The sequence below is a fragment of the Populus nigra genome, chromosome 2 (assembly GCF_951802175.1).
Source record: "Populus nigra chromosome 2, ddPopNigr1.1, whole genome shotgun sequence".
NCBI lineage: Eukaryota > Viridiplantae > Streptophyta > Magnoliopsida > Malpighiales > Salicaceae > Populus > Populus nigra.
In genome coordinates, this window is record NC_084853.1 from 38210357 (window position 1) to 38226889 (window position 16533).

At 35.1% G+C, this 16533-nt stretch overlaps 2 protein-coding genes across 2 annotated transcripts; one reads left to right on the plus strand and one right to left on the minus strand.

The window, feature by feature from the left end:
- The first annotated feature begins 3459 nt into the window (after positions 1-3459).
- LOC133681582 (protein DETOXIFICATION 40-like) lies at positions 3460-12447 on the plus strand. Its single transcript, XM_062104666.1, has 7 exons — positions 3460-3681; positions 3876-4507; positions 10302-10358; positions 10669-10907; positions 11018-11136; positions 11811-11897; positions 12324-12447. The coding sequence occupies exons 1-7, from the start codon at positions 3475-3477 to the stop codon at positions 12384-12386; spliced, it is 1404 nt and encodes a 467-aa protein (XP_061960650.1). The 5' UTR covers positions 3460-3474; the 3' UTR covers positions 12387-12447.
- A 380-nt stretch (positions 12448-12827) lies between these two features.
- Positions 12828-15909, minus strand: LOC133681457 (large ribosomal subunit protein uL6c-like). The gene is made up of 3 exons (XM_062104506.1): positions 15753-15909; positions 14430-14738; positions 12828-13297 (listed from the first exon to the last, which is right to left on the minus strand). The coding sequence occupies exons 1-3, from the start codon at positions 15806-15808 to the stop codon at positions 12961-12963; spliced, it is 702 nt and encodes a 233-aa protein (XP_061960490.1). The 5' UTR covers positions 15809-15909; the 3' UTR covers positions 12828-12960.
- Positions 15910-16533: the final 624 nt, after the last annotated feature.

Below are 16533 nucleotides of genomic sequence, written 5' to 3' on the forward strand. Positions count from 1 at the left end.
TATATCAAAGAAAGACTTATTTTAAATGTTTTGATCGTCATTCTATTCGTAAAAAAACTTAACTGATATGTGATTACTCTCTTTTACATTTTCATTAAGTTATTGATAGCTGACGTGTTTACAAAGACTTTATCTCGTCATCAAAATCAATTCATGGAACGAATTGATGCTTCCTATTCCACCTACATCAATTTGAGAGGGGATGTTTGTTGTAATATCTTGGTTAATTGATATGCAATTACTCGATTTAGGAAGTTACTTGATTTATTGATTTAGAGAGCTTGATCTTGTCATTAATATATATATATATATATATATATATATATATATATATATATATATATATATTATGAAACTTATTTTAAATGTTTAGATTGTCATTCCATTTGTGAAAAACTTAACTGATTTGTGATTACTCTCTCTTACATTTTCATTGAGTTATAGATAACTGGCGTGCTTATCAAGGCTCTATCTTGTCATTGAAATCAATTCATGGTTGACGAATTGATACATTTTGTTCCACCAACATCAATTTAAGAGGGATGTTTGTTGTAATGTCTTGGTTAATTGATATGCAATTACTTAATTTAGAAAGCTTTATATAGGGATATTGATTTATATATAATTACTTGATTTAGGAAGCTTGATCTAGAGAGATTGATTGATGGTCAAATCTTTCATGGTTTCTTGTTGGTCTGTAAGTTCTATTGGTAGAAATAAAAAGAAAGAAAAAAAAGTGTCTACTCAGAGGACTTCTAAGATTTTCTATAGAGTGTAGGATCTCTGTTGTGATACCATGATAAAATATGTGTGGAGGCTTAAAAGCTTACTTTTCTTATATACATATGAAGTTTTTAATACATGATGATTTCTATGCTAGAATTAATGTATAAGATTGACTAGCATCTTCTAAATATGATATTTAAATATCAAGATCAAACTTGATATAAAAATAAAGTATCAAGGGATGAAATTAAAAAATTAAAATAACTCAATAAATAATTCAAGATCAAATACATTGCAATTAAAAAAATAAGAATTTAATTTAACTTTACAAACAAATAACTAGATTTTTTTTTTGCAATGGCCAACATGATTTTTTAGGAAGAGAGAGGGCGAAGAAAAAGGTAAAAACTCCTTACCGAAGCTCCTTCGCATGTCTTCGAAGAACACACGTCTCACCATTGTGACGGGGTGGTGAGGTGCATTGAACACCACCCTGAAAGGTGGCATTTGATGCTGTGTGGGCGCCACACAGGCCACCCAAAAAGCATGGATGCTACTCACTTGCTTGTACATGCTACCCAGCCCCTTTCAAATTTTAATATTAATTTATATATATATTAAAATATCAAGTCACCCCTAACTCCACATGAGAATTACAAAAACACCATAACAAAAATCCCTAAAATGACTTTGCATCTATAGTAAATAGAGTTTATTTTTTAGGGACATTTAAGTAATTAACATGCATAAAAAATATAAAAAAATCGAAAAGCCCCTGAACCGAAGAGAAATTTTTTTAAGGGTCATTTGGTAATTATACTACATGAAATTACTGATTAACACGCTTCTTTAATGTAATTACTAATAAGCCCCATTGAAAAGACTCCTATACCCTTGAACCCAAGCTTGCTCACCAAGGGTAAAATAGTAGTTTGCAACCCACAGTAAAACATTGATTTGTGGTAGTTTTTTTTTTTTTTTTTTTTTTTGTAATATCCAAGCCAAATAAAAAGTAAATTTCTTTCACAATAATAGCATGGGAGATAGGAAAAGGAGAGGACTATTAATAAAACATTTAATGAATGTTTCTGAAAAAATGAAAAAATTTAGGGGGGGTGTCATAAGGGACTATAAACATTAAGTTTTTGAAAGTTGGATTCACCCCTCAAATACACTTTGCTTCTCCGGTGGACACTACCTCCATAGAATGGGCAAGATTCTGAGCATCCTCATAATTTTATGTTCTTGTGAAAACCACCATACCCAACATACGAAAACGAGTCCAACCTATCCTGTGAGGTTTGACAGATTCTTTACTTATAATCCTGCCAACATCATAAATGTTATTAACTGGTAAAGCTGGAGTAATTAAGTGCGTGGACCTTTCAAAATATATATTTATAGGAACATCATACATGAGATTATATATATATATGGTGTACTTATTATGTATTTTCTCTTGGTTTAAAATAATTGTTAACCCGTAAATCTGTAGATTCATTATTGATATTTTTTCACCTTTTTTTTTGACATTGTAATGCAATTTATTGCTTATCAAGAAAAAAAATCATCTTATAATGAAAAATATTTAATTACCATATAATTAACATGCATAGTTAATATGGAAACTTGGTAGAAGTTAACTAATTGGTTAATTGAACGAATTCAAAGAGCATCAGGTTTAATTGCACGAATTCAAATAACACAAGGGTTAATTAACTAATATAGAGAAACAAATAATTTATCCAACCGCAAAGATAAATTTTGAGGTTTTGCCTTTCAGTATATTTACTTCTTCTCCTACCAAAAATACCCACACAAATCACGATGACAACATCAAGTTGATTTCTACACACACACACACACACACAAAGACTATTAGTGGGGGAATAAACCGTCAAAAACAACGTATTTTTGAGGTAGTAATAAATGGAGAAAGGATTTTAATTTGCATAAAAAACTAAGAGTATTTTTGCAATATTTGCAATATCAAGTAGTAGGTGTTCTGTAAATAATCTTCTTGAAAACACTAAAAACTACCATATTGGGAATTTAAAAAAAAAAACTATAATAGTGGAATAACAACAACATTTAATTTTCTTAAAGAAATTTGCATCAAAACTATGGTTTAAAATAAAAGTAATTACCAGGACAACACTCCTTTTCTCCCCAAAAAATATGCTATTTTTTTTTATCAATACCAAAATATATATCATGCTATATTATTTGACAAAAAGTTAAACTAAATATATTAATAACATTCTCTCAAATAATTTTCTATTTTACTCGTTAAAAACTTGTAATTTTATTTCTTCTTTTCAACTACTTCTGATCTTAAGAAAAAAATGAAAATTAGTTAATAAAGAATATTTGGCAAAATATTTTGGGATTGTAAAGAGAATATCGTCTGTTAGATGGGGGGGGGATAATATCTCAGAGAGATAGAAATACACAGTCGCGCGCACACTTGTCAGTTCATTGACTATCATTTATGTTGCCAGCCACCATCCTTCTTAAAAAACCTAAACATTATTTCATACATATCAAGCCTTGTGTTCCTTCTCCATTTTCCTCTACCATCAAACCAAAACAAGCACGGAACACTAGCACCAAACCCTTCAGTCCAGCCAACAATCAAAGATGGCCCTTTCAGACGAAGATATTGTCCTTCAACCCTTACTGAAATTACCCAAAACAAAGAGTAATCATTCAAGCATTGAGCTTGAGAGTATATTATCTGACACTGAGATGCCATACTTTAAACGTCTTCGAAGGGCCACATGGATGGAGTCGAAGCTGCTCTGTCGCCTTGCTGCACCTGCAGTTGTTGTTTATATGATCAACTATCTCATGTCCATGTCCACCCAAATCTTCTCTGGCCAACTTGGTAATCTTGAACTCGCTGCTGCCTCCCTTGGCAACACTGGAATCCAATTATTTGCCTATGGCCTTATGGTAAATAGCTATCAATAATAAAACTCCGTCCCTCTCTAGCTCTGATCTCATCTCTCTCTCTCTCTCTCTCTCTCTCTCTCTCTCTCTCTCTCTCTCTCTCTATATATATATATATATATATATATATATATAATCAAAATATTTTTTTATGTCATCCATCTCATTTTGATATTACTTGTATATTAATGAAACAGTTAGGAATGGGAAGTGCTGTGGAGACACTATGTGGGCAAGCATTTGGTGCACACAAATACGGAATGCTAGGGTTATATCTACAAAGATCAACCCTTCTCCTCTCTCTCACTGGGATCCTACTCACAATCATTTACATCTTTTGCAAACCCATTTTAGTTTTACTTGGGGAATCACAGGAAATCGCATCAGCAGCAGCAGTTTTTGTGTACGGCCTTATTCCACAAATTTTTGCATATGCGGTAAACTTTCCAATACAAAAGTTTTTGCAAGCTCAAAGCATAATGGCCCCTAGTGCATATATATCAGCAATCACTTTGGTAATACATATTCTGTTAAGTTGGCTTGCTGTGTACAAAACTGGGCTAGGCTTGTTGGGTGCATCTCTAGTGTTGAGTTTGTCATGGTGGATTATTGTGCTGGCACAATTTGTTTATATAATTAACAGTGAGAAGTGCAAGCATACATGGGATGGTTTTGCTGTGCAAGCCTTCTCTGGGTTGTGGGGATTTTTTAAGTTATCTGCTGCATCTGCTGTGATGCTGTGCTTGGAGACATGGTACTTCCAAGTTCTTGTTCTCATATCTGGGTTGCTAGAGAACCCTGAGTTGTCTTTGGATTCGCTCTCCATTTGGTAAGTATTTTTCTTCTTCTTTTGTGTCCTATATTTGTAATGTAGCAAGGCGTCCCGGGGACATAATTCCACACACACGCACACACGCACACAGTTAGATAGTTATTAGCATTTCCCTTTTTTATTTACTATGGATACAAATAAAATAGATTCAAACAATTCTTCAAATGAACCTAAAAAAAAACATCTAAAAAGGAAAAAAGCTAAAATAAACTTAAGAAACATGGGCTCCAGTAAGGAGCTCGAGCCCACGCACCAGGAACATAGTCTCAGACAAGTAGCCCGAGCCCATGCTCCCTGAATGGGCGCATGGTCACCCAGTGTATGGGTGTTTGAGGGCTTGGGCCGTCATGCCCGAGCCCAACATATTTGGGTCCAGGCACCCACTTTCATATCTTGTGGGCTCGGGCTGTCTCACCTGAGCCCAACGCATTTAGGTCCAGGCAGGGCACTAGGACTGACTTTCACCTCTACTGGATTCGGGCATCTTGTTTGAGCCCAACACTCTCTAGAGAATTTTTTCCGGACCCCATGAGGGTCCCTTGATATTTTATACAGATCAAATACATATTATTTTAAGTAGAATATATATCAAAATATCAAAAGGATGAAATTGTACTTCAGCTCCTCTTGACAAAAGAATAAGATTCATGATTTATAAATACACCATGAATCCTTCAAGTCAAAGGTTTACAATCTCTTCATTTTTAATATTCTTAGCATATATATTTTCATAGTCTATTTCTCTAAAATATCATTGCACTTTCTCTTTCTACAAAGTTATTGACTTTATCATCGGAGAGTCCCCACATCCATCAAAGCAGACCTTTTGCAGGTACCAGTTACCAGTCACCTGACTTACCAGACATCACCTGCTACTACCACAGTTACCGGTTACTTGCCTTACCAAGTATCACCTGCTACCACTTACCAACCCGCTGGACTTTCTATATCAAATCACTAGATACCTTAAATATAGAGAATGATCAAATTTTTAAACTAAAAGATTAACCAATTATCAAACACATCAACCTTATTCCTAAGCATTTTAAGTTTTAAGACTCATCAATTGGCATCATTTGTGGGAAACTGATAAAAAGGCCACCAGTTTCTAATACTTGTTTTTGACATTTCTAGGCCATTCCATGGCACATAGCCAAGACACACTTGAGTCAAAACACTGGATAAATCTATCTGTTACCACTAACACTTCTACCCAGCTAGACCTTCAACAACTCGTAAGTCAGGTGAAACTCCCCACCCAGACTGTGTTGGTAACCTAAGGTCAAAATTAAACCTTGCCATCCCCACAAGTTTTGAAACCCTCAACAACATACAACACCCTCGCACCACATCCACTGTCCATACCAGGTGCTTATAGATGATTACACTACTCAAGGGAGACTAAACATAATGACAATCTTAAGAGTTTTTTAAGTGGTCTTTCATGCCATTACGATACTTATGTACAAACCGATACTCCAAACATCCTCCCCTAGCTACCGTGAGATGGACACTAGTTACCGTAACCATCGTTCTATCTCAAACTCCTTGGGCTCCCAAGAGTCTAATAGATAAAGGACTAAGAGAAGATGTATACATGAGCATACTTAGAAAAATGACTATAACTCCCCATTAATGGAGGGATTATTCCTTATTCAAACAAGTATTGAATAATTGAATTCTAAAGACTACATTTCCATAAAAAATGAGTATGGACAACTATGATGGCCTAGCTAACCTAAGGGAGCATGTACAAAGTATACACGGTAGCTTAGAGTTGGTCATTTAGGATAGTGACTCAATGTGCAAAATCATCCCCATAACCTTCCGAGGGTCTGTGTGTGCATGGTATAACAATTTAGAGCCAAGCTCTATTGATGGGTTCAGTGACCTATATGTTAAGCTAGTGACGCTCTTTAACACCAACATACTAACCAAAAAAAGCTTTATGGAACTATTTGGTGTTACCTAATAAGAGGGTAAGTCTATGCGAGCATATTTGAATAGGTTCAATGAGGAGACGCTCAATGTGGAAGAATTTCTTGAGCCAATAACTTTAAAGGCCTTGATAAGAGGGGTAAAAGAATATGCCCCTATAGAGAAAAATTTATGCCTTATTAGACATAAGTTTGCTTAAGATGAAACAAGTCATAAAAAATCACATACGGGTGGAAGAGATTGATTTGCTACGGCATGGGCCTTCTCCTTATTACATGAACAACCAATGACCTTTCAAGTGAAATCCTTCTCTTATTAGAAATGAAAGCTTGAGGAAGAACCATGAGAGATCAACCCATTGTTATTTGGTGTATCCTAAAAATTACTCTTTCAAAGTTATCAGGGCAGTCAAAGTAAACACTTTGGCACCAGCTTCAAGACATGTTACTCTTAAGAACCTCTTATGTACCTATCACTCAGATCATCATAGGATGCATAACACTCAATATGAATGTAAGTTTATTTTTAAAATAAAAATAATATATCTCTTACATACATTCTCTATCTATTGATCTTCAGTGGGGGTTTCCAAATACTTTTCAAGGGGCCTCTTACCAATTCGCTAGTTGATATGGGATCCCCATTCTCTAGGTGATGCTTAGAGGTTTCTAACCAATTGGTTAGGAGTTGATCTAGGATCCCGCATTCTCTAAGTGATGTCTAGGGACCTCTCACCAACTCACTAAAGGTTAATCCAAGATCCCACATTCTCTAGGTGATGTTAGGGGCCTCTCACCAATTTTTTAGGGGTTGATCTAGGACCCTCTCACCAATTTTTCAGGGGTTGATCTAAAACCCTCACTCTCTAGGTGATGCCACCTAGGGGTTGATCTAGGATCCCGGATTAACCTCTGACGGTGATGCCCATGGGCTTCTCACCAATTCGTTAGGGTTTGATTTAGAACCCCTGTTCTCTAGGTGATTCTTAAGAGCCTCTCACTAATTCGTCAGGGGTTAATCCGAGATCCCTTATTCTTTGGGTGATGCCCATGGGCCTCTCACCAATTCACTAGGGTTAGATCTGGGGTTCCCATTCTTCAAGTGATGCCAAATGACCTCTTACCAATTTGCCAAGGGTTGATCTCAGATTCTCATTCTCCAATACAATTTCAGACTTGCACCACTTTTTAGTGATGGGCTATTATGTCTCATGCCATCATAGAGAGGTTATATATCTCTCACACACCATTGACCATTCTTCAGTGAGGGGCTCCCAAGCCCACGCCATCACAAAGGATGTTATAGACCTTCCAAGGCTACAAACCTTCTACTTTTTGGTGAAATCTTTCTTCAATTGAGGCTTTTCATACCTTATTCCTTCCTAAAAAGGTCACATACCTCTCACACTTAATGTAACCACTCTCTAAGGGATGAACTTGATTTTTTTAGTGTATTAAAAAACCCTTCATGGATTTGTTCCCTTTACCCTTTAATTTTTTTTTAAAAGTATTGGCATCGCTAGAGGTCATTGTCTTCGGGTTCTCCTCCACCCTATATAAATCTTTCGAAGTATAGGTATCACTAGGGGTCATACTCCTTGGGTTCCCCTTAGCTTTTTTAGAATATTTTCTAAGTATAAGCTTATCATGCATAGGTTTTTATACTTAAAAAGATTTCTAAAAGAGAAAAAAGCCCAAAAAACCCAAGAAACATGAGCTCGGACATGGTAGCCTGAGCCCACACACTAGGAACATAGGCTCGTGCAAGTAGCCCGAGCCTATGCTCAACGCATGGGCGCATGAACACCCAATGTATGGGCGCACTACAGTGCACTAGGTGTTCACTAGTAAGTGTACGCTCAATAAATGGGTGTACATCTAACTGGAGCTCGAGCCAATCATGCATGAGCCCATCATGTTTAGGTCTAGACAACGTGCTTGGACCCATTTTCACCTCTCATGGGCTTGGGCTGTCATGCTCGAGCCTAGTGTGTTTGGGTCTAGGTAGTGCTCCTGAAACTATTTTCACCTCATACAATTGTCGTACTCGAGCCTAGTGTGTTTGGGTCTAGGTAGTACTCCTGAAACTATTTTCACCTCATACAATTGTCGTACTCGAGCCCAATATGTTTGGGTCCTGGCAGCGCACCATGACCCACTTTCACCTCTTATAGACTTGGGATGCCATGCTCGAGCCCAGCGTATTTGGGTCCAGGTAGCGCGCTCGGACCCACTTTCACCTCTCGTAGGCTCGGGCCGACACACCCAAGCTTAACATGTTTAGCTCTAGGTAGCATATTTGAATCCACTTTCATCTCTCATGGGTTCAGGCTGTCACGTTTGAGCCTAGAGTGTTTGGGTCTAGGCAACACACTTGGACCCATTTTCGACTCTCGTGGGCTTAGGCAGTCACGCTCGAGCCTAACATGTTTTAGGTTCAGGTAGCATGCTCATATCCACTTTCACTTCTCATAAGCTCGGGCTTTCACACTCGAGCCCAACGTGTTTGAGCCCAGGTAGTGCACCTGAAAACACGCTGACCCAAAATTTTTTGGACTCAACTACGTGCCAAGCCCGCGTACATGTGGGTATGATAGGCTGTCAGATCCAACATTCCTAGGCTTATCTACATGTTGAGTCCATATATATGTAAGTCTACTAGACCTAACATCCCTAGGCTCGGATACGTGCTAAGTCCAAGTACATGTGGTTTTGGTAGGCTATTAGACCCAAAATCCTTGGGCTCAGCATCTCGTTGAGCCTAAATAGATCTAAGACTAATCATCTTTCTAGGCCCCTTATTGAGCCATAAGACTATTTTTTTTTATCATAACCCATAATATAAAATGTTAAGGTTAAGTGTACTCATCTCTTTACACTTCTAGGTGCATAAAAGTCTTTAAAATGACTTGTCATTTATCCCTCAGTAATGATGTGTAAGAGATATTTATTTCTTTTTAATGCATATGTTAAGGATATTTTCCATCGACAATCCCATTAGGGCAAGATAAACTTTAGCCTCTCCTCTAAAAAAAAAGAACAAGACTTATTGACTATAAAGACTCTATGAATCCTTCAAAAAATACAAGTTCACAATCTTTATTCTCTATTGCATACATATTTTTAGAGCATCACTCTAAAATTTCATTATCTTCTCTCTCTAAAAAGATACTTACTTTAGCATCTGAAAGTTCCCAAATCTATCAAAAAAGGTCTTTTGCAAGTGCCAACCACTAACCACTTTGACTTACTAGTTACTAGTTACTTTGGTCAGGAAAAATTGATTAGATTGCTAGAATTAAGAGATTAATTAATTATCCAATACATAAGCTTTTTTTTAAACTACTTGGGTTTTTTAGGACTTCATTAATTTGTTTCATACTACTTAAAAAATCTTAATACGATATCCTTCCTTATTTTACAAAATATTTAAGTACATGAATTTGACAGTATATTCGGATAGAATGCACTATTTTTAAAAAGAGTAATAATGATAACAATAACAATAGTTTTTTCATTAATTGGATTTATAAGATTCATTAATGAGATTCACTTATTCAATGTATGAGATTTCCATTCAATACATGATTTTTCTCAACAAAGTAATTTGAAAAGAATATTTAGTCGAAAGTTAACATTATTCAACTTATATATATAAATATATAATGATTAACCAATAGTATTGTCGTACTACCCTTTAATTTCAAGACTAAATTCAAGAACGGGGGGGTGGGTGTCGAAGAAAGGATTTATAATGAGCTACCTAGAAAATCGGTTTTTCTAGTGAATATTAATTAATTACTGTTTTGGTTAAGTACTTAAGTCGATACTTAGAATTTGGGTTTTTCTTGCAGCATGACAATCTCTGGATGGGTGTTTATGATCTCAGTTGGATTCAATGCAGCTGCAAGGTGAGTCAATAAATTAAACAGGACAGTGCTAATTTTTCTTAGAACAACAAACTTTTATAGTGGCTTCTCTTGCAAATAAATCAATAAGGTGCATAATTTATAGTTTCTTACCACATTTGTCATTTTATTTGTAAGAAAATGATCTCTTAGAAGAAAGTAGCATTGCTCTCTTCGTTGTAGTTGTTTTTCTCCATTGCATGTGTATACTATCATTTTTATTATGATTTATTAATTAACCATACATGCATAATAATAATTTATTAAAAATCTCACATATGATATGGCCACCCGCATGCGGTTGAACATGCAGCGTGAGAGTCAGCAATGAACTGGGAGCTGGAAATCCAAAGTCAGCCGCGTTTTCAGTGGTAGTGGTGACAATAATGTCTTTGATTATCTCAGTGATGGCAGCATTAGCAGTGATGGCATTACGGGATGTCATCAGTTATGCTTTCACCGGCGGCGAAACTGTGGCTAAAGCAGTATCTGATCTCTGTCCACTTCTAGCCCTAACTCTTGTACTAAATGGAGTTCAGCCTGTTTTATCAGGTACATGTATTGATATATTACAGCACATCGGTCATTTGATTTATAAAAATCTTTTTCTACTAAGGTTAATGCGAACATACTGAACAATGGAAGCATGAAAATTAATTAAGGTGTGGCTGTTGGATGCGGTTGGCAAGCTTTTGTTGCCTATGTTAATGTCGGATGCTACTATGTGGTCGGGATCCCATTGGGTTCACTCTTCGGTTTCTACTTCAACTTGGGTGCCAAGGTAACTACCAATTTTATTTTATTTTTCTTTTTATTAATACAAGATGCATTATCTTCTTCTTTTTTTCCCACAATAATATATAATTAAGAGGTATCATCAGCTTTTTATATATCAATTGAAACTAAGTCTTTGAATTTTAATTTTAGACCATTTTAAAAAGTACACCCTTTACATCAATGGTAAATATTTAGAGAAATAATACATGATGATTTTAAAAATACACCCTCTACATTAATTAAATATATTTAGAAAAACGATACTCGTCTACATTAATTAAATATATTTAGAAAAACGATACTCATGAATACTGAATTTAAAGTTTAAATTTAAAAAAGTTAAGTAACCAAGAAAACTAGACGGATTTTTTTGTAATTTAAAAAGTCATCATATTTTTTTAGAGAGTCAACAATTTTTGTTGCTGTTTTTTTTATGTATATATAATTGATAAATTAATCTGGAAATTATAAATAGTGACGTATGAAAAATAAAAGTATTTGTTATAAATCAAAACTTTTAAGAATAAAAAATATTAAGAAAACTAGAAAATTCTACTAATATTGAATAAAAAATATATTTTTTTAAAAAATATCATGTAAATAAATAAGTACTCTTGTGAATCTTCTTGTTTCAAGGAAGCAATTATGTGATTGCTGTGCGCGTGTGTGTGGGCACAGGGAATATGGTCAGGAATGATTGCTGGCATAGTATTGCAAACAGTTATTTTGCTATGGGTTACGATTCGGACGGATTGGAATAAAGAGGTGAGCTGAGCATTTTCGAGCACTTGAAATTCTTTGTTAATTGAAGTGAAGTTTGCGTATATTAATTAATTAATTAATTATATCACTACTTGCTGAAAGTTTGATGCATATATAAGAAAACTCTATCATATTGCAATAATTTTTTATCACCTTGAGTTGTTTAATTCCTTAATTTATTCATTTTATCAATTATAAAATAAAATAAAATTTATAAACAGATTTTAGGTTAAATATGCAATCAACAATATGGCGTGAACTTTCCTTATGAAATGTCCTAGTTTCCAAATTCTTATCATGGCAATTTCTTGATTTCTTCCTTGGAATATATATATATATATATATATATATATATATATATATATATATATATATATATATATATATATATATAAAATCCACTTTCTGAATTACCATGCTGCAATGCAGGTTCAAGAGGCTCTGAAAAGGCTGGAAATGTGGGAGGGGAAAGAAGAACCGCTTGTAGAATGAGAAATATTCAAGGTTTAATTATAGCTGATGAGAAGACGTTTAATGAAGCACATGAAATGTGCAAGAGGAATACTAACCTCTTATCTTATTGGCATGTCATTAATAATTATTAATTAGGCCGCCTCTTGAGCAGCACAGAACCCTCCTGCGTGCGTTGAAATAATATAATATTGCAAACCGATCTTCTTTATAGATACCAGTCCATGTTCGTGAAGATTATAAAATATGCCTGTTCATTTGCATTCACACAATCCGCACGGTACATAGAACAAGAAGATTAATGTTTTATTTTAGGGTGGTTTAGAAGGGATTTTTGTTTTTGCTGCAATGCATTCACACGTCATGACTCAGAAGTCCCATGGCCGAAGCCTCAATTGGGAATATGGAATTACAAGAAGCAACCATCGAATAGAGTTATAGAGAGAAGGGGAAAAAAAATGGTTATAGGAAAGGGTGGGAAATTACACTGCTTGCCAATTTAATGAGTTACTGTCAGTATAATACATCCCACATTGTTGATGCATACGAATGAGCAAAAACCCTGAGACAAAATATAATGAAAGAAATACATTCATCACTTCTTCTTCCCTGCTTTCCCCTCCTTTAATCTTATAATTTCATTGGCATACCTCACACCCTTACCTTTATATGGTTCCGGGGGTCTCCATCTCCTAATTGAAGCAGCAAACTCACCAATGGAGCATTTGTCAAATCCACTGACAACGATCCTGGTGTTCTCTTCCACTTTCACTTGTAGTGTAGCAGGGATTGCCATCCTAACTGGATGAGAGAATCCCAGACTTAATACCAAGTCTTTTCCTTCTACATTTGCACGATAACCAACACCAACTAGTTGAAGTCTCTTCTCGAAACCCTTAGATACTCCCACCACCATGTTGTCCGTAAGTGTTCTGTGTGTATCAAATAGCATAAGGGTTCAAATATTAGAAAAGAATAATTTAGCAAACGTTTTCCAAGGCAGGTATCAATATTTCTGTATTTGGGTTTTCCTGTCCTTGACATTCATATCGGAATAAAAGATGCAGAGAAAATTCGAAAGACAAACTGCCGTGAAGATAGGCACTTTGGGTAGTACATCAAACAATCACCACTGCTTTTTTCTCATACAAATCATGCAGCTCTAAACTCAAAAGAGCAAGTATCAATGGTCAGACATGGACAAAATTGATTTGAATTCACTTGCAAAATTCATCTAATTCTGCATCTAAGGTTGAAACTATTACATTATTGTTCACTGTTACTTTTTACACCAGTGTTTAGAATCATGTGTTCAAGCATCTAAGTGAATATACTCGATCATGTGTTACTTCATTGGACATGCCTGACATGTCTTAAAAAGAGGGGTTGTCAACACACAATCCACGTCCATAATCAGTGTTGCACCTGAAATGGCTACTTCAAACATCACAGTTTCCTTAAGCGAAGATGAGACATGCCAAATTAATGGCCAACTATTCCAGCAAGACCAAGCAATAGCCTCAACTAGAAGTAAAATGAAGATCCTCCTTAAAAAGAAGAAGTTAAAGTTAAGATGATTGTTCCATCACATAATATATCTATAATTCAGCAATTCATATCCAAAATTGTAGAAATTCTTTAACTGTGTACAGTCACAAGTGTGGGTGATTTTGGTTGAATCCTAATATAGCAAGTATAATCTTCCACAGATAGTGTGCTTCAGGAGCATCAGAATCAGGTCAACAGTGTCAAGTGAGGTTTAGGTTTTAACAGTTTCATCATTATTTAAAAGACACCATTGGCTTCTAAACTACAATTTAGGAACATGATACAGAGTATAAACCCTCTTTTAGCCCCTAGTTTTGTCAACATCACATGCTAGGACTGGTTCAAAACCAGATTGAAGCAGTTCACATCTTCCTTATACAACCTCTGAAGGTCCAAGAATAAAGCATTTGAAAATGAAATAACTAGTTGGTGTAATTGAAATCACAAGTGCAGTAATGCTAAAACAAGGAAGTAATGGGCAATCAAAATAATAGAGCCAAATGATGGAAGGCTTACCTGAAAAGACCATGCATTTGGTTCGCTCTTCTAGTTTCTAGTGCCTTTTTCACCCGAATGATTCCATCCTCGTCCCTCTCAAGCTTCACTTCTCGTGGGTAAGTCCTTGAAAGTTCCCCCAATGGACCCTTTACTTTCAAATCCTGACCTTCCAATTTGATTGTCACATTGGATGGAACTTGAATTGGTTGCTTCCCTATCCGTGACTCCTTACATTCAATAGCCTTTCTCAAAAAACCATTGCGAGTTACAGGAACACCAGGTACACAAATTCTGTTTCTTTCACCCAAGAATACAGATCTCAAATTGCTGAAACACCAAAAGAAGAGAAAAATTCAGAATACTTTCATAATTTTCACTCCTAGCTAATCATTTTGCATAATCAGACTTGTGTTCCTTTCATTCATGTACATAACAAACAGTTTTTCTGAGACACAAGACCATATCTTAATATTGCCCAATAACTATGCGAACTTTGCTTCTTCTCTTAGCCATTTCAGAGTTACGATACAAAAAGTAAACACCCAGTGGCCACATCATTAATCCAAATCAATTACAGTGCACTTTCTTATTCTCATCCCACTTCTTTTAATACAAAGTTATAATCCTAACAGCATAAGAAAGCGAAACCAGCGGCAAAGTTTCTCAAACAAGGTTCATTTGTTCTATACAATTCCATTATTTATTAAAACAGCCATATTACATTTTTATTGAAGACGATCTAAAGCACTAGTATAACATAGCAAAACCACCAATCAACAAAACCAACCTAGATACTTCAGCAGATAGCCCATTTTATCCCACAAGTTTCAACACCCGAGAAGTTATTATCTTTGAGAATGCATTGGATTTGTAACTACCAACAATGCAGATTACAATGTAATGACTGCTCACTGCTCTTTATAATCTATAAACCACTACATTTACTGCCCATTTTTTATGTATTGCACAAAACCCAATTAAAGAAAATGTTCAGTTACAACCTTAGAAGTATTTTCATACTTTGGTCATGCCCCTTCAAAGCATTGACAGGTTTGCAGATAACAACCTAATTGACTCAAGGACTTGACAGCACACAATAAGACACAAAGTCCAAACATAACAAAGCTTCCAAACAAGCAAACCCATGTAATAAATTCTAGTTTTTTTTTTTCCCCCAACCAAACCATTTGTTCAGAAAAAAGAAAATCTTAAATTATCCAAAAAAATCGCCACCATTTTTGTTACCAACAACTACCTAAGACACAGAAAAGTAATGTGCAGAAAAGCCTTTAATAACGTAAGATAGTTGAGCAAGATAAAAAAAGGGTTAGTGTTATTGACCTGGTCTGAAAAGAAGAGGTGATTGAAGAAGAAGCCATTGTCGAGCTCTCCAGCATCAGTGAGCAACTGTTTTGATAAGAGAGGGAGAAGAGGGCCTATCCAAAACGACTGTTTATCCAGCTTTTGTGTAGAATGTCGAAACTACCCTGCCTACAGAGATTGAAATCTGTGGTTATTTTTCCTTATGTTTCCTGTCCGGACATTTATACCCCTGTCCTAGTGCTTGGCTCTGGCTGCCTAGGCTGGAACTATAATTTATTTGCATGATTGATCCTATATTTCATCAATTTAATTAAATTCATCCCTTTGCTTCCTTTTGTCAATGTAATTATTAATGTTATCTGTTACTTTACATTATATTTATAATTATATTATAAGAAACAGTAAAGCGCTTCATCTTTTTAGCAGTAAAAATCATTGTTCATGCACTGTTTTTCTCCTCACATTTTACTATGAATTATAGCAATGTTTTTTTTTTTCAATTGAACTTTTTTTTTTTTATTCTTTTGTCTTCCTTTTTTGTGTGGTTTTTCAGTGTTTTTTTTTAATTCTTTACATTTACTTGAGATATGAAGTTTTTTTTATAAGATGAATCAATTTAATGAGATATATTTAGATTTACAGTATTAGAATACAATTAAAAAATAAGGATTAAAATTAGAAAAAAAAATAGGTTGTCTATCTCAAATTTGCTTGGAATAGTTATAATTGATCCTTATATTCTTCTTTTTAGAATTATCATTTTAGTTCAAAACTTTTTTTTTAAGTTTGTAAATTAAAG